Below are 27,397 nucleotides of genomic sequence, written 5' to 3' on the forward strand. Positions count from 1 at the left end.
TCCTAACATTAGAATGCCCCATTGGAGACCCTCAATTTCCAGAGCAGGTTTTGACCACAAAAAGTTGAAACTTGAAGGGTGGGAGTGCATGGACGATTTTTAGTAATGTGATCAGTGCTACGGCTCTTGAACAAAATGGCTACCTATGCAGTAAAGTACTTGTAGTAAGTAGTAGAATGTAGTAGTAATTAATTGCGTGTTTAGAGTATTGTGCTATCATTAGTGATTAATTGCTACAGTATACTACTTGTGTTCCCACTCCATAAGAAGCCATTTGTTACAAATATTTAGCAATCATTTGCTCTAGTTAGCAATCAATTACTAGCGATTTTAGTAGTGTGATCATTCTACCAATAATTGCATGTTTGATCTCAGCTGGGCCAAACTCAGCAAGCTCCTCTGCACCCCCCCACCCCCGACAGTTCTCAGGCCCGAAAGTTGGCCATTCAGGCACTAAGCATTGCTGTATATATGAGCACCTTGCTATGATATACAAGGGATTTGTTGAAGAAAATTCTTGTAGCAAGGCAGGAAGGCAGTGGAAAAAGCACCCACTTTTTTTATCTTGCTTGCATTCCAGGCCTTTATACTTGAGTGCATACTGCCCTAAATATAAGTCATCTGTCTATAAACATAGATGCACCATCCAAGCGCAGCAGCTGTCAGTCTCTCAAAGAGTTTGACAAGCTGCCCGGAGTGGGGCTTGATAATGCACTGGTATCCACTGCCTGCAAATAAATGCCTGATTCCCATGCACTGGGGGCTAAACACCAAGTGGGAATTAAATTAATATACATTTTTTTTTCTTTTTCTAAATAACAAGCATGTTATACCTACCTGCTCTGTTTTCATCAGTTTTGCGCAGAGCAGCACACATCCTCTTCTCGGGTCCCTCGACACTCTTGGCCCCTACCTCCTGCTAAGTGCCCCTACAGCAAGCAGCTTGCAATGGGGGCACCCAAGCAAACTTGTTACCAGGCCACTGCTCTGTGTCCATTCACACACAGATACGTAGATATTCACCAGAACACCAAGGCTCACAAATTTCATCCAAATGTTTTTTTATTTAAGAAAGATCACATTACAAAGCAGTGTAGCGCAATGTTTCAGAGCCACGCAGGATCCCTTCGTCAGGCATTTGATGAGCAAAACCTGATTATACTATCAATCATATATAGTGTCCAAAAGCTGGCAGTTAGTTCACCTCTCATCAAGGAAACATACAAAAGATAGATTGGTGTTTAGTCCCGTGCCAAGGGTATGAATGCAGGAAGCCTCACATTGCAAGAGTCACGGCCATGGTCTCTTCCTCTAATTGGTTGTTGAACATGTTCAATAGCCATGCCCCTCAGTTTGTGTGTCCGATGTTTGTGGTCCACAAAGTGCACAGCAACTGGTTTATTCTATTTATCTGCCTGTCTGTTGTTCTTAGCTTTTGTAAGTGCCACCCTGATGTCTCCCCTGGGTTTTTTAAATCTTCTTTTAAAGGGATCAATGGTTTTGCCCACATATGTGAGTGCACAAGGGCATTTGAGAATATAAACACAATACTCAGTGTTGCGGTTAAGATATTCTCGTATACGGTATTGTTTACCCTTGTGTGGATGTGTGAAACGTTCCCCACAGATAAGTGAGTTCCCAACATCGAATTTATGGCATTTGTAGCAGTCTTCTTTTTAAAGAGATTGTCACGTACCTGGTTGGTGAGCCTGACGCGTAGAGGAAGGCCTCTCGTACAGCTCCGTCTCGAGGTCTACTGCTAGTGAGACAGCAGCCATTGGAGCACGGCGGGGTAAGAGTGCCTAGGATCTGTCCAGAAGTCTGTGCAGGTAGTAGCCAGAAACTCACAGGCAGGAAGCCGGACTTGGCTGGTAGCAGGCAGATGAGGCAGCAGACCGGCTGGCAGACTTGGCTGGTGACAGACTGTGGATGCACAACAGGATACAGGAACCTGGAGGTGCTGAGCTGGACTGAAGGAGGCTGGAGGAGCTGGAAGCAGGGTCAGGTGAGCCGGGTCAGTAACAGACAGGCAGATCAGACATAAACGGCGGGTAATAGGCAGGGTTGGCAAAAGATGCAGGGTAAACAGGAGCAGCAGGCAGGCAGAGTCTGCAGTTTAGCCAGGGGTTGGAGCAGGAAGCAGACAGGGGTAGTTGAGAGCAAGCCAGATCAGTATCCAAAGTCAACACAGGAATCAGGATTCACATAAACACTGTAGACCAGGCAGCTATTAGACAGGGCTGAAGCTCCGTTTTTTTAGGCTGTTTGGCACCAGTCCTGGTGACAGGTGCACGTACGCCAAAGTGTGGCTGCGTTCGCACATGCGCATTCGCACATGTGCCCTTGGCTGTTCTGCTCATTCTTTGTTGGTGCCTGCACACATGTGTGTGTCTGGGAATGGCAGCTGTGTGATGCAGACGTCTTTCCTGACAGAGATTCTGGGTGGAGACTCTTCTTACAGATCCCTACAGATCCTGCACCTCTGTCCTGCCGCAGTACCCTCTTGTCTCTGTCTCCCCTGGTCTCAGCATTCAGCAGACTCCGGGAGCTGCCTCCAGCCCTGCTCTGGTCCTCCTCCAGACCCTGCACTTTCTGCTTCCCAGCTTCTTCCCTGCAGCAGCACAAGGTAAGGGGGGTGCACTGAGATGAAAGGGAGGGCAGGGGACTTTTGATTCCTGATGGTGGGGGGACTCTTAACATATGATGTAAGGGGGCTGGGGTGTTCTGGACATCTAGTCTTGAAAATACAACTGGCCCTTTGAGGGCAACCATTATTCTGATGTGGCCCACAATGAAATTGAGTTTGATACCCCTGCCTTAACCTGTTAAACACATACAGTATACAGAAATGTCAAATTGCTTATGCCGTGTACACACAGTCAGACTTTCCGGCACAAAAAGTCAGACGGAATCTTTTCATCCCATATTCCGATCGTGTGTGGGCCTCATCAGACTTCTTTTTTTTTTGAAAATTCTGATGGACCTAGAAATAGAACATGTTTTAAATCTTTCAGACGGAATCAATTCCTATCAGGAAACCATTCACCTGTATGCTTTTCAGATGGACTCCGTTGGAAAAACCGTTTAAAAAACAGTTTACTCTGATGGAAAAAACAGTCATGTGTACGCGGCATTAGTGTGGTCTCCTCCTTATTCTTGGCAGGTCGTAGCTGGGAAATGTCGAAACTGGTTAAATGTCTCCTCCTGTAGAAACTTTCCCTGCTGTGTTACTGTATGAGTGGTATTTTTTAGCATGCTGTCAGAGCATCTGGCACGAGATTTGCATATGATTTCTTCCCATTGAAAGGAAAGTAAGTACTAGGTGTAAAGAGACTCCATTCTGGGCAAAGTAATGCCACGTACACACGACCGGACTTTTTGTCAGCAAAGGTCCAACAGAGCAAATCCGTTGGACAATTTGATTGTGTGTGGGCTCCATCGGACCTTTGCTGTCCACAAATCTGACGGACTTTAGAAATAGAACATTTCAAATTTTTTCGCCGTAACTCCGCCGGACCCAGTTCCTATGGAGAAATCCGCTCTTATGTATGCTAGTCTGACGGATGAAAACCGACGTTAGGGCAGCTATTGGCTACTGGCTATGAACTTTCTTATTCTAGTCCGGTTGTACGTCATCACATTTGAATCTGTCGGACTTTGGTGTGATTGTGGGTGGCCAAGTCCGTTCATTCGGAAAAGTCCATCGAAACTCTGCCGAAAGTCCGTCTAGAAGACCGTCGGACCTAGTCCGTCAAAAACGTGTACGCGGCATTAGTCTCTTTGAAGTAGAACTATAGGGAAAACTTTTTTTTTTTTCATTTTGGATAGGGTAAGGGAGGGTTATAAACCTGTCACATTTTTTTCGCCATCTGTGTCCCTTTGAAGAGATTTCCTTTTCACTTCTTGTCCCATAGCCAAACAGAAAGTGAGAGAAAATCCTTACAAATGAAGGGAAATCCCCATTGGAAGATTTCCCCTCTATTACTTTTCTGGGAACAACCTAAAATTTGGGATTTTCTTTTACTTTCACTTTCAATAATAATGGTAAACAGAACAAGTAGAGAGGGTTAATCTCCTTAATGGGGGGGGGGCACATACAGCAATAAAAACTGACAGGGGGTTCTAATCCCTCTCCACTTTATCCAAAACTGTTTTGTCTTTAGTTATAATTTAAAGCCTACCTCCTAATAGGCAAAGCGACTCTCTTTAATTGGCTATAGTTACAGCTTCTCAGTTTCTAGAATCCCGAATTTAATGAATCTTTTACAATGACAGTGGCACATAATTTTGGCAGCAGGCACAGTATGAGTTGTGAAAATGAGAAAGATTTGCATCTTGCAAGTAAATCTTGATGATGTTTTCTCCATTCCACCTTGCCCGTTGTATATTAGAGTATCTGCCTGACAGGTGCAGCTGGCCAGGGATGCCCCAGGCTGTGACAACTTTGTGAGGGAATTCTCATCACAGTTTGATCTAAAAGAGTTTGATGTGGTATGAATGACACTGCTGATCCTACCAGTTTCATACACGGCCTCCGATACCGAGGTGTAGTGATCTTCTACGGTATACTGCGCCAGACGAAGCGTGTTCAGACCTCGCACCGAGTCGTTTCCTCGCGTCCAGTAGAACATGACGTCATTGATGTTGTATCCCCCTGTGGAAAGAAGATATGTTATGTAGAAGCAACAATAGCTACATTTAGGCATTCAAGAAAGTGAACTGAGGGCTAACGATCAATAAAATTGAGGGCTCCTCCAGCACTACAAGGGTTAAATACTTTTTTCATCTCGGGGGGGTGGATACGATAAAAAGCAACTGTATTTATCCTACTTACATATAAAAGACTCAAATAAATTATGTCTGCACTCGCATTGGTGAACATATTATAGAAACAGAAAAAGAGAAAAAATCTGCGCTTAGTAAGAAAACAATAAAAAATCAGCAGCTGAACACCATAACCAGGATACTGGGCACAAAGAAAATAAAAGAAAAAAAGTGCAGCGCTTGGACACTAAATGTGAAAGTGACCTAAAAAAATTTGCAAAAAAATTATATCAGAAAAAAGCTGTGAAACCGAATACACAAATGCTGTGAAAAAAATATTCTGGAAAAAATTTTTTTGAAACTATATCACACGATTTGGCGCTTTTCTGTTTTTTTTTATGGTGACACATCGTTTGGAGGCGTGCTGAGAGCATCCGTGCGGATCCGAAGATCATGGGACATCCGAACAATAGGGATAATCTCCAGCATCTGGTTATCGGGACGTCTATGTGATCTGTGATCGAATTCGCGCAGTTTGACCTCCCCTAACAGGGGGGTCACTGGGGATCTGGTAAGCCTCCATCTATCAGTGGTGTTTAGAGGTGACGGGTCCACGTGGTCAAGTACTATTTCATTGAATAAACAAGTTTCAGTTATCTCTACACTTACTTTATATATACACTGGACATTACTTATATTTTGTATTAATTTACATATGGACATTTGAACTCACAATGTGTTTTTTATATTAATTCATTGGACACTTGAGTTAAAAAAAAAAAAATTCCATAACATTTTTTTCACAGCATTTGTGTATTCGGTTTCACGGCTTTTTTCTGATATCATTTTTTTGCACATTTTTTTAGGTCACTTTCACATTTAGTGGCCAAGCGCTGCACTTTTTTTCTTTTATATTATAGAAACAGTTACTTTGTATCTGATAGCAAATAAAACACTCAATGACTGAATTAAAATACAAAAACCTATTCATATTTCCAAAATGTGCCTGCTGTACCATGTAATTGTATGAGAAAGTATCCTGTTATCTTTGTATTGCTTCCTTTGTGTGAAATCCCTGGTGTTCCTGTTAGTCCCCTTGCTTTCCTATTAAAAACTGACCACACTAAACAGGAGAGCAGAGCGTGGTCAGTTCTTTAGCTGTGCTAGGAATTCTGCTTGCTCTTCTCCAATGATCAGACTTATCCTGACACACACCTTTTGCACAGCCAACACACAGGGATGCTCAGTGTACAGTTGCTGCTCCTCTCCCAGCTTATATGCAGCTGAGAACTAAGGGAATGTGATCACTTATAAAATAAAAAGGGAAAAAAAGGTATTTATATATTTTTTTTCTTTTTATATCTATACAAAAGTGTTTTGCCTTTTCTATTTCTATCTTTGTTTCTATTTTAAACTGAATAGGTTGTTTTTAAAAGTTTTTAAACTTTAAAATAGACAAATCTGTCTCATTTCACAGTGTGGTTGGGAATACAAGAGGTTTGTAAAACATAGTTTGGATGTTGCTAGCAGGACTCCTGCAGGAGCGAGGGATAAGGTATTTTATAGTTGCTTTTTATGGTACTCCTAAACAAAATACATTTTTTACCTCTGACATACTTAAAGTGATACTAAAGGATAATTTTTTATTTTTTTTAAATAACAAACGTCATACTTTCCTCCACTGTGCAGCTCATTTTGCACAGAGTAGTCCCGAACATCCATTTCTGGGGTCCCTTGGTGGCTCTTGCAGCTCCACCCTGCATTAGATAACCCCCTTGGGGAAGTGCTCTCCCGAGGGGGTTACCTTGCGGGCACCCTCCCGAGTCCAGCATTTGCGTCCACAAACACGAATGCCGGACTCCTCCCCCCTCCGCACCCGTGTCATTGGATTTGATTGACAGCAGTGGGAGCCAATGGCTACATTGCTATTAATCTTTCCAGTCAAGAGCCGGGAACCCCTGGAGAGGGACATTGGGGATGTGCCAATGGAAATTTGGGGCTCAGATAAGTAAAACGGTGGGCTAGGGGGCTGGTGACTGCCAGCTGTTTCTTTCACCTTAATGCATAGGATGCATTAAGGTGAAAAAACATGAGCCTTTACAACCCCTTTAATTTCAGCTTTAAGGGAGCAGTAAGCTCTAACTGATTTTTGAGGGTTACAAATGCTCTTTTAAATTATCCTGACAAAAAGAAAAGTGGTGGATATAAAGGAAAAAGAGATTTTCCCCAGCGTTATTTTTAATGCACTGTTACAATGTAATTGAGATAATATATATTACGCTTTGACATATGTTAAAAACTATTTTATTGATACATCATCAAAAATCATCTTAAAACTAGCATACATGGTATGGTACATAAGAACACAAATACTGTCTACATGTTACATACGATACAGTTTATCTTTGGTCCCCTGACACGTTTCATTCATCAGGGTTGTGTACAAGATCGCATCTAATTAGTTGAACAGTGGATAGGATATCACTGTACCAATTTAAAAACATGCAATGGTCTTCCTTCCTGCCTTGTGGTCCAAATATTTCTTAGACCTCCTTATTCTCAAAGGAGGTGAAGGTGTTATATGTAGAGGGGTGAGTGGGAGGAGAGGCCAAGATCACAGTGACTGCGGAGGCCCAGATTGCCGAATCCTCCTAGTTGGAAATATGTAGCTTGCAAGGGGGGATCCTCTATCCAACTATGTAGAATGTCCACACATCTGTTATTTAACCAAGACTTGTCCATAAGGAGATGTCTCATGCACATGCATGCTGGCAAGAGATGACCTGACCTCTTCATGCTTAAATGTGTGTACAAAAACGCACTATATGAGTGTTTTTTTTTCTGCAATGGGAACTGGCTTATTTTTAAGCCTAGTGTACATGGATCTTAAGTCCTCATTTGGACCTGTGGTTGGAGGGCAGCAAAAATAAACAGTGTTTGTGACTGCCAAATGCCCCTCCTTAATTTGTAATAGGCAGTTGGTGGGAGAGTTTACATCCTGCAGCTGTGAAGCTTTGCTTAGTGCCTGCGGAAAAGTTGGCCCGACTTGCAACAATCGGCAGGCAGCTAGCCCGCTGAACATTAATGGGGAAGTGCCACAAATACACTGCAACCACATACAGCACATGCAGTTGTGGCATATTTTTGGGCAAAAATGGGGTTAAAACAGGCAGTGAGGAAGTGTAGCTTCAAGCAGATCGAGTAGACCGGGCTTCAGAGGCAAGTTTAATGCCATATAGTTCTGTGCATTGCTGCAAGTTTAACACCATATATTTATTTGTATTACTGCAAGTTTAACACCATATAGTTTTGTGCATTACTGCAAGCTTAACACAATATAGTTCTGTGCGTTTCTGCAAGTTTAACACTGTATATTTCATTGTGTTATTGCAAGTTTAACGCAATATATTTCATTGCGTTACTGCAAGTTTAACGCCATACAGTTCTTTGCATTGCGGCAAGTTTAATGCGGTATTGTCTTGGATATGCAGTGACCTTCCTCTGGTTGCTTACCTCCCCTCATGTGTTCTGACTAAGAGGCCAGCCACTTTCACCTGGTGGTTTTTATAACCTCTCCTCTAAGCATGGCTCCACCCTAGCTCCTATCAGACAACTCTATATTAACCTGTGCACTGCAGGCCAGCCCTGCTGATCAACCTTTGTGTGTTAGCTTCCTGTTACCTGCCATGTGCTCTGCTGTTATTCCATTACCGACTTTGGCGTGTCCTTGACCATCCCTGTTTGCCTGTGATCCTGACCTTTTGGCGTGTCCCTGACTATTCCTGTCTGCTTGTGGCCCCGACCTTGGCTTTGTCCCTCACCATCCCTATCCTCCTGTTGCCTACTGTGGGTGTGAGCTGGGGGACCCTGGGGGTCGCGACCTGGAGCCAGTTGCAGCCAAGTCCATCCTCACCACTCAAGGCTCTGGTGAACACCTGCTGGCTCTTAGACTCCGCGCCCCAGGGGATCTTATGCTCTAACCCCGGTGGGATCCATCTTGGTGTTCTGGCGGCCCTGCCTTCCTATCACCTTGACCCCCGTCCGCAGCAGTCAGCCGTAGGGTCCACAACCTTGCGGTGCACTCCTAATCCCTACGGTGTGCATCTGTCACCTGGCCTCAAGGTGACCTGACAGGTATATTTCATTGCATTACTGCAAGTTTAACTCCATATATTTCATTACGTTACTGCAAGTTTAACATCATATATTTAATTGCATTACTGCAAGTTTAACGCTGTGTATTTATTGTGTTACTGTAAGTTTAAGGCTATACAGTTCTATGCACTACTGCAAGTTTAACGCTGTATATTTCATTGTGTTACTGCAAGTTTAACACCATATAGTTCTGTGTGTGTTACTGCAAGTTTAATTGCATATATTTGATTACGTTACTGCAAGTTTAACGCCATATATTTCATTGCATTACTGCAAGTTTAATGCCATATAGTTTTGTGCATTACTGAAAGTTTAACGCTAAATAGTTCTGTGCGTTACTGCAAGTTTAACGCTGTATATTTTATTGCGTTACTGAAAGTTTAATGCCATATATTTCATTGCGTTACTTCAAGTTTAACGCCATATAGTTCTGTGCATTACATCAAGTTTAACGCTATATAGTTCTGTTCGTTACTGCAAGTTTAATGCTTTTTATTTCATTGTGTTACTGCAAGTTTAATGCCATATATTTTATTGCGTTATTGCAAGTTTAACGCCATATACTTCTGTGCGTTACTGCAAGTTTAACGCCATACTATCCTGTGCGTTACTGCGAGTTTAACGTCATAATGTTCTGTGCGTAACTGCAAGTTTAACGCCATATAGTTCTGTTCGTTACTGCAATATTATAGTGTATCTGTGGACTGTGTATGTGTCGTGAATACTCAAATTAAAGTGCACTAAACACCACTTTTCATTGATTAAAGTGCATCTACGTACACATATACACATCGTTATTACATTTTGTTAATAAGCACCCCCATCACGTCTGGGAGGACAGCAAGGAGAGTGTCAGGTACTGACCAAAGCCAAAGTGCTGAGAGCGGCTTCCCTTGCAGCTGGGTGCACAGTACCCCTGAGGATGGAACAGTGGGTACAGGGCACAGAGAGGCACGGGTTGCCAGCAGGTGACTGGAATGCAGAAGGTCTACTGAAGGAAGAGATGCCCGTGCCGAAGATCTTGGAACTGGTAGAGGTAAACGCCTGCCAGGGGTTCCAACACCTGGAGTGAAGGCCGAGGGTCAAACACAGGTACAGTCCGTGAGACAAAGGATATTCCAGAGGCAGGCCGAGGGTCAAGCACAGGTATCAGTCCATGAGATAAAGGATATTCCAGAGGCAGGCCGAGGGTCAAGCACAGGTATCAGTCCGTGAGATAAAGGATATTCCAGAGGCAGGCCGAGGGTCAAGCACAGGTATCAGTCCGTGAGCCAGCAAGGCTAAGTGCAGAAAGTCCGTTTAAACAAGCCAGGGGTCAGATCAGGAGAGAAGCAGAGTGGTCTTCAAACAAGCCGGGTCACAACAGGAAGTGGTCAACAGGAACAGGAAACAGGAAACAGGAACACAGGTGAGCTGAGGAGACAAACCAGCAAAGACACAGAGCACATTGATGCCTTTTATAGGACTGTCAGGCCAATCAGGTAAGGCCCATAGCCGTGTGCATAGGCTTGCACATGCATGTACGACATTGTATCGTACGACGCATATGCATGCGTCATTGTGCAGCTCTTCCCCGCAGGCGCACAGGGGAAGTGCCGACGTTGAAGTCTGGTGATTCTCTGACAGTGCCCCCCCCAAGGGGCAGCCTCAGGATGCCCAATCTGGCTGGTAGCTTGGGGTGTCTCCGGTAAAAATACCGTATCAGGCGAGGAGCGTGGATGTTACTGGAGGGTTCCCAAGAACTGTCTTCAGGGGGATACCCTTTCCATTTTACCAGGTATTGGGTCTGTCTTCCCCTTTTTCGACAGTCCATTATGGCTTCAACCTCGAATTCTTCCTCACCTTCGACTTGGACGGGTGGAGGTGGTGCCACTTGTCTTCCGGTGAAGGAGCTTGGAATCACTGGTTTTAATAGGGATGCATGGAACACCGGGTGAATTTTGTATGAACTAGGTAGCGCCAGTTCAAAAGCTACTGGGTTTACCACCCCTTTGATTCCAAAGGGGCCAATGAACTTGGGACCGAGCTTCCGTGACGGGTATGGCAATCTCAGGTTGGCAGAAGATAACCAAACCTTATCCCCGATCTTGAAACTTGGGCAACTTCTTCTTCCTCTATTGTAGTACACCTCATAGTCTCTTTGAGCCTTCTTCATGGCCTCCTGAATCTGTAGGAAATTGTCCTGAATTGACTTTACCCGTTCTTGGACTGCAGGAGCGGAGACTTCAGGGACGGAATCTGGCAAGAAAGAAGGGTGGTAGCCATAGTTCGCCCAAAATGGAGTTTGGTTGGTGGCGGAATGTACAGAGTTATTATACGCAAATTCCGCGCAGGGCAGGAGAGAGGACCAATTGTCTTGAGAGCAGGAGCAGAAGCAATGAAGGTATTGTTCTAGTGTCTGATTTGTTCTTTCTGTTTGCCCGTTGCTTTGCGGGTGGTATGCGGAGGATAGTGAGGTCTTGATTTCTAGTGCTTTGCAGAGGTCTTTCCAGAATTTGGAGGTGAATTGGATTCCCCTATCAGACACGATGTTGGAAGGGACGCCATGTAGCCTCACGACTTCCTTGATAAAGATACTTGCTGTAGCTGAAGCAGAAGGGGTGCCATACATAGGTAGAAAATGTGCCATCTTCGAGAGACGATCTACCACTACTAGGATTGTAGTGAACTGGTCAGAAGGTGGTAAGTCAACAATAAAATCCATAGAGATCTCTCTCCAATTGCGTTCGGGAACAGGTAAGGACCTCAAAAGTCCCCAGGCCTTGGTGTTTGCCCCCTTGTTACGCTGGCAAGTGATCCCTTCTCCAACCCGGCCACCAGTACGAACGACTGATTAAATCGGCAGTCTTCTGGATCCCAAAATGTCCTGCCATCTTGTGGTCATGAAAGGTTTGCAAAATCTGAGGTCTTACTGAAGGAGGAATGAATACCTTCATCAGTAGGGTAAAACTAACCTGTCTCACGACGGTCTAAACAGTACCCCTGAGGATGGAACAGTGGGTACAGGGCACATATGGGCACATGTGCCCATAGCAAACCGTGTTTCCTTTCCAGGGAGGATGCTGTAGTTTTGGAGAGTTGGTTAGTGGCTTGTTTGATGGCAGTTTCTAGATCGGGCTGGATAATTTGGAGGAAGTTGTGTGGAGACAGAATAGTTGTGGGTTCAGGTGGTTCTTCGGCTTCTGGAAACATTCGGGAGAGTGCGTCTGCTTTCCCATTCTTGGAACCGGGACGGAAGGTGATATGGAAATTGAACCTGGAGAAAAAGAGAGCCCAGCGTGCTTGTCGGGGTCGGAGGCGTTTAGCAGCTCTGAGGTACTCCAGGTTCCTGTGATCTGTAAAGATCATGATGGGTTGAGACGCACCCTCCAGCAGGTACCTCCATTCTTCCAGTGCAAACTTTATAGCGAGAAGTTCTCGATCTCCGACATCGTAATTCCTCTCCGGAGGACTGAGTTTCTGAGAGGCGAAGGCAACTGGATGAAGGAGAGCCTTCGGCCCACTTCTTTGGGAGAGGATAGCACCTAATGCGAATTCAGAGGCGTCCACCTCCAACACATAGGGAAGGCTTGGATCTGGATGTAGGAGGATAGGAGCTGATATAAAGAGTCTCTTTAATTCATCGAAGGCTTCCTGTGCTTGTGGAGACCATCGAAATTTGACCTGCTGGCGGGTTAGTTGGGTGATGGGGGAAATAATCGTGGAGAAGCCCTGGATGAACCTGCGATAAAAATTGGCAAAGCCAACGAATCGCTGTACAGACCTTTTGTCTGAAGGTGCCGGCCATTCTTGAATGGCTTTGATCTTCTTTGGATCCATTGAGATTCCTCCTGTGGAGATGATAAATCCAAGGAACTGGATGGTGTCTCTCTCAAATTCACACTTTTCTCCCTTTAGGTAGAGCCCATGTTCTCTGAGGACAAGGAGGACCTTCCTGACGCGAGTACGGTGCAGTTCTAAGGAATTGGAAAAAATCTGAATATCGTCAAGATATACTATCACGAAGTTGTCTAGATACTCACGGAATATATCATTGACCAGATGCTGGAATGTGGCCGGGGCATTGCAGAGCCCCGAAGGGCATCACTAGATATTAAAAATGCCCGAATCTAGACCTGAAAGCCGTCTTCCACTCATCCCCATCACGGATTCGGACTAAGTTATATGCTCCCCGAAGATCTAGTTTAGTAAATATCTTGGCAGTTCTTAGGCGTTGAAAAAGTTCAGGGATGAGTGGAAGCGGGTACCTGTTCTTAATGGTAATTTTATTAAGTTCCCTGTAGTCCACGCAAGGCCTGAGAGAACCGTCCTTTTTTTCGACAAAAAAGATGCCTGCACCAGCTGGAGAAGAGGATGGTCGGATGAATCCCTTTTCCAGGTTTTCATCTATGTAAGAGCGTAGGGCTTCTAGTTCAGTCTCTGATAATGGAAAGATCCGACCAAACGGAATTTCGGAACCGGGTAGCAAGTCTATCGGGCAATCATAGGGCCGATGGGGTGGCAGAGTATCAGCCTTCTTCTTGTCAAAGATGTCCAAAAAATTATGATAGGCTGAAGGGACATGTTGCAGGTTATCAGGAATGGTCTGTATGGTTAGGCAGGAGGTGGACTTGTGGGAGGTCGGCAGGTGACAGTGCTGTGAACAGCAGGCAGATGAAAAGAGTACTTCTTTCTTGTTCCAGTTGATCTGTGGGTCGTGGGCTTGTAACCAAGGGAAACCCAGAATGATTGGGAACATAGGAGAGTGGATAACGTCAAAGCGAAGAAATTCGCAGTGACCAGAGTCTGTGGATGTCAAGATTGGTACTGTTTCCTGGGTCACAGGACCGGAGCAGGGTAGGGAGCCATCGGCCAGATGAATCTGAAGGTGTTGTTTTTTAGAGCAGAGGGGAACGTGCAGGCTCCGAGCTAGGGTTATGTCCATAAAGCAACTGCAGGCCCCGGAGTCAATGATGGCTCCCAGCCGAACCTCCTCTTCCGCCACCTGTAATGAAACTGGGAGGACAAGGTGAGACTGGGTGGAAACCGCAATCTGGGAATTCACAGCAACACGAGGTTGGCACTTACTGGGTCTCACAGGGCAGCTGCGTAGGAAATGGCCCGCTTCACCACAATATAGACAAAGGTTGGCTTGACGCCGACGGAGTCTCTCGTCAGGGGTGAGTGGAGCCCGGACCAAGCCCAGCTGCATGGGTTCACCATCTGTAGAGGAGGTAGGAGCTGGAACAGGTGCGGGTACTGGGGGTACCCGGGGTAGCATCCACATGGGTCTAGGTGACTGGAGGCGTTCGGAGCGACGCTCCCGTAGACGTCGATCAAGTTTGGTAGCCAACTGGACCAGATCTTCCAGGGATGTAGGGGTGTCTACTCGGGCTAGTTCATCTTTTAAGGTCTCAGACAGGCCCAGACGGAACTGATACTTAAGGGCAGCCTCATTCCAGTTAGTGTCCCCAGACCATTTCCGAAATTCCACAATGTAATCCTCTACTGGTCTCTTTCCCTGGGTTAGGGAATGCAGGATGGCTTCAGCTGTAGCGGTGCGCTGGGGATCGTCATATAGTTATGACATAGCTTCAAAAAAAGTCTCTACTGAATCAAGAAGGGGGCTCTTCTGTTCTAGGAGGTTATGGGCCCAGGACTGTGGTTCATCGGATAGCAGGGAAATGATGAAACCCACCTTTACCGACTCAGAATGGAAGGTCCTGGGCTGCAAAGCCAAATACAGGAGGCATGCGTTTTTAAATGATCTAAACTTCTTCCGGCTGCCCGAAAAATGCTCAGGAGTAGGGACCCTGGGTTCCGGAAGGGTCATAACTACCGCAGGTGTAGCATCGCCTTGGGCTTGCGAAGCAGAAGGGCTGCTGGCTGTGGACGATGAAGAATCTGGTAGACTGGGAGCGACTGCCAAGTGCTGAAGGCGACCCTCAATCTGGAAGTAGCCATCTTGGAGTCTCTGTACGGCCTGGGTGAGGGCTGCAACCTGCTGGCAGAGAGCCTCCAAAGGTGAGCCAGCCCTGTCGGCTTCTGACATGGCTGGTTTGTACTGTCAGGTACTCACCAAAGCCGAAGTGCTGAGAGCGGCTTCCCTTGCAGCTGGGTGCACAGTACCCCTGAGGATGGAACAGTGGGTACAGGGCACAGAGAGGCACAGGTTGCCAGCAGGTGACTGGAATGCAGCAGCTCTACTGAAGGAAGAGATGCCCGTGCCAAAGATCTTGGAACTGGTAGAGGTAAACGCCTGCCAGGGGTTCCAACACCTGGAGTGAAGGCCGAGGGTCAAACACAGGTACAGTCCGTGAGACAAAGGATATTCCAGAGGCAGGCCAAGGGTCAAGCACAGGTATCAGTCCGTGAGATAAAGGATATTCCAGAGGCGGGCCGAGGGTCAAGCACAGGTATCAGTCCGTGAGATAAAGGATATTCCAGAGGCAGGCCGAGGGTCAAGCACAGGTTTCAGTCCATGAGCCAGCAAGGCTAAGTGCAGAAAGTCCGTTTAAACAAGCCAGGGGTCAGATCAGGAGAGAAGCAGAGTGGTCTTCAAACAAGCTGGGTCACAACAGGAAGTGGTCAACAGGAACAGGAAACAGGAAACAGGAAACAGGAAACAGGAACACAGGTGAGCTGAGGAGACAAACCAGCAAAGACACAGAGCACATTGATGCCTTTTATAGGACTGTCAGGCCAATCAGGTAAGGCCCATAGCCGTGTGCATAGGCTTGCACATGCGTGTACGACATTGTATCGTACGACGCATATGCATGCGTCGTTGTGCAGCTCTTCCCCGCAGGCGCACGGGGAAGTGCCGACGTTGAAGTCTGGTGATTCTCTGACAGAGAGACAGGAGTTCTCATGGCACTTTAAGGGGGGCATTAGTGTATGTGTCCACAGGCAATGGTGAAATGGTCAGTCCTCAGGCAGGGCATAATTTCTTCTGTTTAGTAATGTTGCCCATGCTATCCAGCCACAGCATGCAGAGAAGGTGGTGGACTGGCTTACTAAACCGTCCGTATCCTCCTCATCCTCCATCACCCAAGCAGAGACTAGTGTGCAGTCCCCTGCAGCTGCCAGAATGGCAAAACCTGCCTCTTTGTCTACAGCTATTCCTGCCATAGCCCCAGAATCAGGCATGGAGGAGTCAGCAGAGTTATTTGAACACAGCATAAGCCACTTGCTCCTTACTGATGCACAGTCATCACTCGATTCAGATATTCAGATATTGGTTCTGACTCTGAGGTTAAGGAAGGCAGGAACATGAGCAAATAGAGAGGGGCAAACACCGGTACACAAATTGGCAGTAATTTTCCCCCAGCCGCAGCGTATTGTTAAGTTGTCTCCAGTGTTAATGAAGATGGAGGAGATGATGATGATGATGAGGTCACTGACTCGACTTGGTCGCCAGATAAAGTAGAGGATGAAAGTGAGGGTGAGGCACAATCCCAACGAGGCAGCCATCATGGAAGAGAAGAGAGCATCTTATTTGATCACATTGTGGAGCTGTTATCTCCCGGCCCACTTCCCACAGCTCAGCTGTCTAGGCCTTTTTTAGCACATGTGCAGCCGATCGCAATGTTGCTATTTGCAAACTTTGTCTCAAGTGCATCAAGAATGGCAAAAACACTAACCATTTAGGTGCCACATGCTTGACAAGGCATTTAACCTCCCACCACTCAGACCATTGGCAAAAGCCACACAAAAGGGGCACAGATCTGTCTCTTCTCCTTACTAACCTCAGTCTGTCCCTGCTATACCTCATAGCAGCCTCCGCTGGTAGGAATAATGGTATGGCACAGGGTGTCCCAGGTCCTTGTAGCACATCGGTCAGCTGTAGACTATAGCCAAATCTCTGCCCCTGTCAGGAGCTGGCCTTGACCCTAGGACCTCAGCTGTGTCTGGCAATAAATCTTCTCACTGAGCTATCTGAGATGCTGGACAGAGCCTTGTCGGATCCTTTGGACAACCCTGCCTTGTGCCTTGATTTCTGCTGAACCTAGAACTCTTTGCTCCTCCCATAAACTTCCTGATATAAGCCATGTCTCTGCAATTCCTTCTTGCCAGAATATTGTGCTATCTCCAGCCTGTATCTCGCTCCTGTCTCCCCTGCTTCCATCCATATTTGCTGCTGCTCGTTATCGACCCTTGGCTTGTTCCTCGACTATGCTTCTGCCTGATCTATCTGCCTCATTCCTTTAAACCCGAACACATATTAATTACACAGGTTCTGTGGCTGATTAAGGTGGTAATTAAACTCACTTGGTGCCTTATCTGCATTTAATTAGACTCAGAAGCGGTGTTAATCAAAGGTGTTCGGATTTAAAGGGATGAGGTGGCGACTCTAGCCTGATCCCAACCAGCAACTACTCGGTACCAACCTTTTGGCTTGTTTACTGACCATGCTTCTGTTTGATCCTTACCTGCTTATCCACTACTGAACCCTGGCTTGCTCACCTCCTGGTGGGGCGATCTTGAGGACCGCGACCTGGTACTAACATGCAACAAAATCCATCTCCACCATCAGGAGCTCTGGTGAAGGCCAGTTAGTACTTAGGCCGCGTACACACGGGCGGACTGTCTGCCCAACTTAGTCCGCTGAACAGTGTTTCAGCGGACAATCCGCTCGTGTGTGGGCTTCAGCGGACTTTTTCAGCGGACAGTCTGACGAACAAAGTCTTACGGAATTTCCGTAAGACAGTCCGTTCAAACTTGGTTTTGTCCGTCCAAACTTGGTTTCAGCGGACAGTCCGCTCGTGTGTAGGCAAGTTGGACGGACTAAGTATGGCGCATGCTCAGAAAGGGTTTACAGGGCCGAAGGTTGCATTGCAGTGTATAGGACGTCGTTTTTCTAGTCCCGTCGTACGTGCTGTACACGTCATCACGCACGCTTTCAGCGGACTGTCTGCTCATCGTGTGTGGTCAAGTCCGTTCATGCTAATTTTGAACGGACTGTCTGTCGGATTGTCTGCCGAACTTAGTTGGGCAGACAATCCGCCCGTGTGTACGCGGCCTTAGGCTCTGCACCTCAGGTGAACCTGCCAGGGTGACTGCCTGTGTACCTATCCTGCTGGTTGGTGGTAGTCCTGCAACTGCTATAGCAATTGGTCTTTGAGTCTGACCCCTGATCGCGACAGCTACATGGAAAAAACAATATCATGTCTCTGCCACCCACACGCCCAGTGTCTAAATGCAAGCTGTTGGCTTTACAACTTCTGTATTTCCGCTTGGTGAATTCTGCCCCCTTCCAAGAATTTGCAGAATGTGCTGTACCGCAATGGCAGGTTCCCAGTCGATATTTCTTTTCACATAAGGCCATGCAATCTCTCTACCATCACGTGGAAGGAAAAGCAGATTCATCAGCTCTACCCCCTCCTCCTTCTCCCTCATGCCCTCCTCTTCTGAATTGTCCTATAAACCTCAAGTACCCCTTAAGCATTCAAATAGCTATTCAACGAGTCAGGCTAAAAGGTGCCATGCAGTGCTGGTGTGTCTAGGGGACAGGAACCACGCTGGAGCAGAGATTCTTGCACCTCAGCAGGGAAAGGTCCAAAGGTGGTTCATGCCACACCAGCTGGAGCAAGGAATGGTGAACGGTGTGTGATAATGGCACAAACCTCCTGTCCACCCTTAGACAGGGAAAGTTGACACATGAGTCATGCCTGGCACATGTCCTCAATTTGGGGGTGCAGCATTTCCTAAATAGGGTTGTAAGATCTGTTAAAGCAGACCAGAAGAGCCATTTTAGGTGGTCATAAACAGCCAGTGCTCGGTTAGCTGAAATTCAGCGGGAATTCCACCTGCCCTTAAAGAACCTGATTTGTTACATGCCCACCAGGTGGAACTCGACTTTGGCAATACTACAGCGTCTGCACATGCAGCAGAGGTTTGTCAACGAGTACCTGTGTAAGTATGGCACAACGTCAGGCTCAGGCTGGCTTGGCTTTTTTTCTCCATGTCAATGGCTGCTCATAAAGGATGCATGCACTGCACTGTCACCATTTGAGGAGGCCACCAAGATGGTGAGCCATGACAATGCTTGCATCAGTGACACAAATCCTGTTGTGTTCCTGCTGGAGCAGACTCTGCGTGGCATTATGGACAAGGCACTCGAGGCAGAGCAGTGGGAGGAAGAGGAGGACTTCCTTCCCTCTGAAGGCCCACTTTATGCAAACACCATTGTTCCTATGCCACAGAACACACAAGAGGAGAGAGGAGAAGGAGGATTCTGTCAGTTTCTGAGGCATTGAAGAAGAGTAAGACATAAGTCAAACAATAAGAGATGGTTTTTCATCCTCAGAACCCTTGGGAGTAGTACGTGGCTGGGAGCAGGCAGTTCCAGATACTCTAATCTTCAGTGACCCCAAGGAATCTGCTTCTCATGCCTCCACAAATTTGCAGTGCATGAGCTCCCTCATGCTTCAAAGTCTTTGAAAGGACCCAAGAATATCTGCCATAAAAGGAGAAGGATCACTATTGGTTGGTAACCCTCCTTGACTACTGTTATAAGGGGAAAGTCTCAGAACTCATCCCATCCCTACAGAGAGTGCAGAAGGTGAAATCTCTTGAGGACAACTTAAAAAGAAGTTTATCAAATGCTTTTGCCGACTCTGGTAGGTTACAGTGTCATGGAAAATGCAGTTTTGAGGCTTCTGTTGGTCAATAGAGGAGCGGTGGAGAAGGTGGCCACCTAAGTGATGAATTTCTCAATTTTTTTTAGTGCTCAACACCCAGAGCTGTCAGCTTCCATATCCTATCGGTAGCATCTGCATCACATGGTGGACAATTATCTAGGGGTGAAAACAGAGATGGAGAGCTTTCCAGTTGACGATCCACTGACTTACTGGGTGATGAGAATAGACCACTGGCCAGAACTTGCCCAGTGTGCTATTGAACTGCTGCGGTGTGCTTTCCGAATGGGCATTCAGTGCTGCTGGAGGTTTTGTTATTGATCATAGAATGCATCTGTCCACAGATTTGGTGGACCGTCTGACTTTTATCAAAACGAATCAGTCCTGGATTACCAGCTATGAAGCCCCTAATGCCGATGTCACAGATTAAGTGTTTTTGGATGGGGAATCTCTGCAGGACTTCTAGGCTGTAAGGTGTTGTGTGTGTTGATTTCATCTGGAAGAATGTTTTTGGTGTAGGTTTTATGGGCACAATTAACACCCAAAGATCAATTTTTACACACCTGTTTGGCAGATGCATATCATTACAATTTTTGACAGCAAGGCCAATTCTTACTTTCATCAAGAGTACCTCTATAGGGTTACGGTGTGAAGGCGCCACCGACACTGAAAGAACAATTTTTCTGCACCCGTTACAGAAGTAGAAATCCAAAGTCTATGGTAGAGACACCAGAATGTATCCAAAAAATCTCTAATCTTGTTCCCCATGCACTATATTGTGGCCTCATCATACAGATTGGCTCCCCAAGCCGTTGCTTACAAAATAAAGAAAGCTTGCAGGGAAAATGTCATTTTGTGGGCTTTATAAATGCAATTATTGCTGCAGCAGCTTCTATACACAGTACAGATGTGCCACCTTACAGGCACTATACTGAAAGGAATTTTTCATTTTTATACTTTCACTTTAAGCATCAATAAATCACTGCTCATTTAAAATTATATTTTTTACGAACTTTTTTCATCGATACATGTCCTCCCAGTGCAGAACCCAGACCCCCATAACCATTGTATGTCCAATTACTTGCATATAAGGACCAGGCCTCTTTTTCAGACTTGGTGTTTACATGTTTAAAACAGTTTTTTTTGCTAGAAAATTACTTAGAACCCCCAAACATTTTATATTGTTTTTTTATAACACCCTAGAGAATAAAATGGCGGTCATTGAAATACTTTTTTTCACACCGTATTTGCGCAGCGGTCTTACAAGCGCACTATTTTTGGAAAAAATTCACTTTTTTGAATAAAAAAATAAGACAACAGTAACATTAGCCCAATTTTTTTTATATTGTGAAATATAATGGTACGCCGAGTAAATTGATACCCAACATGTCACGCTTCAAAATTGCGCCCGCTCGTGGAATGGCGTCAAACTTTTAGCCTCAAAAATCTCCATAAGCGACATCTAAAAAATTCTACAGGTTGCATTTTTTGCGTTACAGAGGAGGTCTAGGGCTAGAATTATTGCTCTTGCTCTACCGATCGTGGCGATACCTCACATGTGTGGTTTGACCACCGTTTTCATATGCGGGCGCTACTCACGTATGCGCTCGCTTCTGTGCGCAAGCTCGTCGTGACGGGGTGTTTTAAAAAAAATTTTTTTTTTCTTATTAATTTTAATTGATTTTATTTATTTTTACACTGTTTAAAAAAAAATGGATCACTTTTATTCCTATTACAAGGAATGTAAACATCCCTTGTAATAGAAAAAAAGCATGACAGGTCCTCTTAAATATGAGATCTGGGGTCAAAAAGTCCTCAGATCTCATATTTGGGCTAAAATGCAACAAAAAAAAAAAAAGAAAAAAGAAAATCTGACATTTAAAAAAAATATACCTTTAAGAGGTATGGGCGGAAGTGACGTTTTGACGTCGCTTCCGCCCTCCTATGGTATAGAGACGAGTGGGGGCCATCTTAGCCTCACTTGTCTCTATGCCCAGCAGATGAAAGGACCCGATCGCCTCCGCTGCTACCGACGGCTCCGGTAAGCGGCGGAAGGTGCGGGAGGGCGGCGGGAGGGGGGGTGGCACCTCTCCCGCCGCCGATAGCGGTGATCTCGCGGCGAATCCGCTGCGGAGACCACCGTTATCGTACAGCCGACCGCCGCCTGAAGAGATGGATATCTCGGTTGTGGCAGCAGCTGCTGCCGTTACCGAGATACCCCTCTTCAAAAATAGGACGTACATCGTCGTGCGGCGGTCGGCAAGTGGTTAATCTACATGCAGGGCGCAGGATGCATTGATTGCAATGGGGTTTTTGTTTATTTTTAGAAGCACATGATTAAAGCCAGAGGCTCTAATTGGTTTCAAAAAGGGTAGGCTCGGGGCACAGAGCACTGCTCCTGGAGCCCACTCAGTTGTGTGACATTAGCGAATTAATATTCGCTAATGTCTTCCTGTTTCTCCTCCCGACCAATCAAGAAGCGGGAGCCCTAAGATCCAATTGGCTGTGGGTCCTAAGTCCTGATTGGCCAGGAGGTGAAGTGACTGCCGGGACTTAGAAGGAGACACAGGAGAGGCCGCAACCTAGATGGGGTAAGTGCAGGCGCTGGCCGGGGGCCTGGCGTGTAATGGGCAAATGATGCGTGATCAAGCAACAAGGGAGGGAGCGGCGATCGAGCGAGCACCGGGAAGGGGGGGGGGGTGTCTGGCTGGCCGGGGAGGCCGCCCCCAAGAAAATTAAGCACCAACCCGCCAGTGCCTCTGGCCATCAATTGTTTAGGTATTTTTTATTACAGATTAGTACAGAATATACTGTATACAACCTTATAAATTCAATGTTTGAGTCAAAAGAAAAATCTCATAAAAAAATAAGTTAAGTATTCTGATGGGTCATTTGACCTAAATAACTCATTCATTTTTGTCATAATGAATGGTACTTTTTTCACAAAGAAAAATTCATCTTCAAATTAAGTGTGTATTGTAAATATTTTATGACTTTGTCAGTTGTGGATGCTCAGGGCTTGAAATCAGTCTTTATGTCAAATAACTATTAGACATTATTAATTATATATAGATGTGTGAACTTTATATAGCCACGCTTTTTACGTATTCCTCTCTGAAATGTGGCTGAGGGAAAGGCAGCAGTTCACAGACTGTAGAGGCTAATCCATGAGAGATGGCTGATTGCTGCGGCTGTGATGATCAAATCAATTTAAAGATGCAGTCCAGTCACATACAGTATATAAGACACAAATTAATGTAGCTATGCATTCATCAATATATCTGTAGCACCCTCTAGTGTGTGCTAGAAGTAGTGTTATGCCGCGTACACACAATCAAACAATCTGGTGGAAAAGTCCGGCGGACTCAAGTCCGCTGGACAATCCCCCCATGTGTGGGCTCCGGCAGACTTTTTTTCCCAAAAGTCCGGCGGACTAAGAAAGTAGTTTTGCATCAAAATATGGCCGTGTGTGTGCTAGTCCGCCGTACTTTTGAAATGAACGGACTTTTCCCGCACGGAGAAAAGTCAGTTCATTTTGAGCGTGGCTCCAGGTAGCCGGGACCAGCGAAGGAAGCGTCGCTGGCCCTGTCACCTGGTATGTAGTTAAAGGGAAAGCCCTACGCCGATAAAATGGTGTGGGGGTCCCCCCCTAGGTCCATATAAGACCCTTATCCGAGCACGCAACCCGGCCGGTCAGGAAAGGGGGTGGGGACGAGCGAGCGCCCCCCCTCCTGAGCTGTACCAGGCCGCGTGCCCTCAACATGGGGGGTGCTTTGGGGAAGGGGGGAGCCGCACGGCCCCCCCACCCCAAAGCACCTCGTCCCCATGTTGATGAGGACAAAGGCCTCTTCCCGACAACCCTGGCCGTTGGTTGTCGGGGTCTGCGGGCGGGGGGCTTATCGGAATCCGTGAACCCCCTTTAATAAGGGGGCTCCGGATCGCGGCTCCCCACCCTATGTGAATGAGTATGGGGTACAATGTACCTCTACCCATTCACCTGTGAAAAAAATGTAAAAAAAAACACAACACACAAGGGTTAAAATAGTTTATTGCACAGCTCCGGGGGTCTTCTTCCGTCTTTGGGGGTCTTTTCGCCGGACTCATCCACTATCTCCCTCTTCGGTTCTTCTTTCTGGGCCTCCGCAGGGACTGTGACATCATAATGGGCGGGGACATTATCCGGCGATGTCCCTATATAAGTCACCACACGCTGCATGCCTGTCATTGTGGCCAGAGGCAGCGACGAGGCAACAGCTCAAGAAGAGAAGAAGAAATGAAGAGAAGAACAGAAGGCGGTGGCGATAGAAGCCCGGACCACGGCTTGTAAAAGAGCTAGAAGAAGGCATCGAGGCCCGGCAAGAAGAACCCGAAGAGGGGGACAAGACCCCCAAAGAGGGAGACAAGACCCCCGAAGTCGGAAAAGGAGAGGGCGGTGATGAAGAAGAAAGCCGGGCTCCTCCGCTAGTAAAAGAGCTAGCAAAAGAGCAGACGATAGCAGAGGAGTCTGGCGAGAAGACCCCCGGAGATGGAAGAAGACCCCCGGAGCTGTGCAATAAACTATTTTAACCCTTGTGTGTTGTGTTTTTTTTTTTAAAAATAAGCCCCTCGACTGCAGACCCCTGCAGACCTCGACAAAAAATAAGCCCCTCGCCTGCAGACCCCGACAACCAACGGCCAGGGTTGTCGGGAAGAGGCCCTTGTCCTCATCAACATGGGGACAAGGTGCTGTGGTGTGGGGGGGGCTGCGCGGCCCCCCTACCCCAAAGCACCCCCCATGTTGAGGGCACGCGGTCTGGTACGTCTCAGAAGGGAGGGGTGCTCACTCATCCCCACCCCCTTTCCTGACTGACCGGGTTGCGTGCTGAGATAAGGGTCTGATATGGACCTAGGGGGGACCCCCACACCGTTTTTTCTGCATAGGGCTTCCCCTTTAACTCCATACCAGGTGACGGGGCCAGCGACGCTTCCTTCGCTGGTCCCGGCTACCTGGAGCCATGCTCAAAATGAACGGACTTTCCTCCGTGTGGCAAGTCCGTTCATTTCAAAAGTATGGCGGATAAAAGTTACGTGTGTGGGCAGGTCCGCTCGTTCGGACAGTCCGGCGGACTTTATGGCGGTTTGTCCGCCAGACTAAGTCCGCCGGATAGTCTGAGCAGGATCTATTACTGAGGTAGGCTCATGGTGTTCAGGTGCAGCTCAGCTTGTCTGAATGTTTCACAATAGGGGGCATATTGGACAGTGGGAGGAAACCTGACAAGTGAGGGCAAAGGCATTGCTACAGCCCTGGCTATTGGCAGAGGAAAGTGCCCTGTTGCATGCTGGATGACTGTATGAACGCCAAGGGCACATGTGCTGGGGGTCTTCGAATAGAGACTGTAGAAGTTGCCATGCGGCCTTGGGTAGTCAACTTGAGGGCTTGAAAGTCAGAAAGAAGCTGAACCCATAGGTCCTGCAGAGCTGACTGGAAGGGAGACACCAGGAAGGATCTGATTCTGCCTACTGAGTACAGACCTGGTCATGGGGCCTGTCCTGTGAGAGCCATCTCTTCAGTTGGAAGAGTCAGTGGACAGGTGTCAGTCAAGGAGATGCTAGATAGTGTCCTGAAGAGAAAGTAGTTACATCAAGTCTGCTGCTAGAGAGAGCAAGAAGACTTAAAGTGGTTGTAGACGCATAATGAGCTAGTATATAGCATAGCATACTAGCTTATAATGAAATACTCACCTTAGATTGAAGCCGCCGCAGCGGTCCCTTCACACTGCTCTGGCCAGAGACATTGCTCCTGGAGTAATTTCAGAGTATATCGGGCTCCGGCGTTGTGATTGGCCATGCACGCGGGAGCCACCGGTAATTGCAGGTCAGCTGAAGCAAGGGCGCGAACGTACCGTTGCTTCAGTGCACATGCGCCGATGACTTCGACATATGCTGATACAGGGGTTATCTCCTAAACCGTGCAGGTTTGGGCGCTATCCACGGTAGCTACAGGTAAGCCTTATTATAGATTTACCTGTAGTAAAAAGTGCATTGTAAGGGTTTACAACCACTTTAATTCTTTCATTCATGTGGCAGTATGATAAAACCAGTGTGTCTGCTTCCACGAGTATTCTGATGAGGCCAAGAGGAAGTTGCCCTTTTCTGCTGTGAATAGTTCCAGTTGGAGTACCCCACTATTCCCTTCTCCCATCCAAGTTCCACATTAAATATATAAAAAAAGAAAATATCCTGGACTGTTTATTGAGTAGCGAGCAAACCGGAGTAAGGGGGGAAATGTGAAAACCCCCCAGCAACTGTCTGCAGTTAAGCAGAGGGGGGCCTAAGAAGTCAACACAAGCCCTACGAGGACAATGATGCATATAGAATAAGTAAGTTCTAGTTTAGCTCAGGGCTAAGCCTAAGTTTTGAATATGGGATAGAGTTCAATGGTTCAGGGCTAGTTGACTCTTTCTGACAGCTCATCTAGTGCCTCCCCCTGCTTCTGGGACATTGGAGAATGTTCTAGCGCTAGTGGGTAGAAGTTAGTAGGAGCTGCCTGGAATATTTATAAGGCCTTGGCCAATCCCCAGTAGTGGGCTGGCAGGGGGCAGAGCTTACCTCATAAATAGACATGAACCAAGCCAGCATGGGGATGCGGTGTTAAGGAGGCTGTCGGTGTGCCTAAAGGGCCACCCTCTAGTCTGGGTGGGCCGTGTGCAAGCTCAGTCGCTGGAAGGATCCTGCCATAACACAAAGGAGGAAGCTCTTCCTGGAGGCATGGGAGCAAGAGAGAGGACAACATGTGTAGATCAGTACTGCTGAGGACCAATAGGTGGGGGGGGGGACTGCTACATGTAGCCATTCTCCCTGAAGACAGCATTGTGCTTAAGTCTTCCTGAGAGTCAGCTGGCTGGGCTGGTGAGAGTAAGCTGGATGGGCTGGTGAAGAGTCAGTTTGGAGGACTGGTGTGGAGAGAGTTAGCCTGGAAGCAAGCTGTTGTAAATACCTAGATTTAACTTGCTTCCAGCTTCTTGCAATCCTTGTACAGCAGACAACAGCTCAGACTAGGAGAGGGAGAATCAGCATAAAGAGCCATTCAGGTGTACAGCATTGCTAAATGCTTTCTAACCCTTTAAAATGTCTGACTTGCGCCCCCTCCTTCCTTCATGGTCGATCCAACAACAGCAAATAGGGAGACGATTGATTCATAGTTGCAGTTTATCTCAGCTGTAAGTACTTTCTGACACAAGCCATGGTAAAAAGAATATAGCAGCTGACACTTCCCCCTTCCCTCTGCATTTCTTCTACTGTTGCTTGTCTGGGGAAAGCGCTCACAGATGAGTCAAGCTGAAGCTACAAATCAGCCGTCTCCTTCATAGCTGTTGTTGGATTGGCTGTGGCAGGAGGGGGGCAGGTTGGACCTCATACCTAGAGTTAGAAAGCACTTATGCCACGTACACACGATAGGAATTCTCGTCGGAAAAAGCTCTGATGGTTTTCCCGATGGAGTTCCGACGGAATTCGGCTCAAACTGTCTTGCCTACACACGGTCACATCAAATTCCGATTGTTTATAACGTGGTAACGTACAACAAGTACGACGGGACTAGAAAAAGGAAGTTTAATAGCCAGTAGCCAATAGCTTCCGTCTCATAGTTGAATCTGAGCATGCGTGATTTTTGGCGTGTCGGAATTGCATACACACGATCGGAATTACCGATAGAAAGTTTTTCCGTCTGGAAAATTGAGAACATGCTATCAGTTTTTGGCTGGTGGAAATTCGGACAGCTAAATTCCAATGGAGCATACACACGGTCGCATTTTCCGATGAAAAGCTCTCATCGCTCTTTTTCTGGCCGGAAATTCCGATCGTGTGTACGCGGCATTAGA

At 46.7% G+C, this 27,397-nt stretch overlaps 1 protein-coding gene across 1 annotated transcript in view; it reads right to left on the minus strand.

The window, feature by feature from the left end:
• Nucleotides 1–27,397, minus strand: part of GABRP (gamma-aminobutyric acid type A receptor subunit pi) — a 178,468-nt gene that overhangs the window by 45,949 nt on the left and 105,122 nt on the right. Inside the window, exon 7 of the mRNA XM_077455241.1 lies at nucleotides 4,517–4,654. Coding sequence (XP_077311367.1) covers nucleotides 4,517–4,654 — 138 coding nt within the window. The remainder of the gene's footprint in view (nucleotides 1–4,516; nucleotides 4,655–27,397) is intronic.

The sequence above is a fragment of the Lithobates pipiens genome, unplaced genomic scaffold (assembly GCF_037356315.1).
Source record: "Lithobates pipiens isolate NorthernLeopardFrog02 unplaced genomic scaffold, aLitPip1_a1.2 Scaffold_25, whole genome shotgun sequence".
In the NCBI taxonomy this organism is placed as follows: Eukaryota; Metazoa; Chordata; class Amphibia; order Anura; family Ranidae; genus Lithobates; species Lithobates pipiens.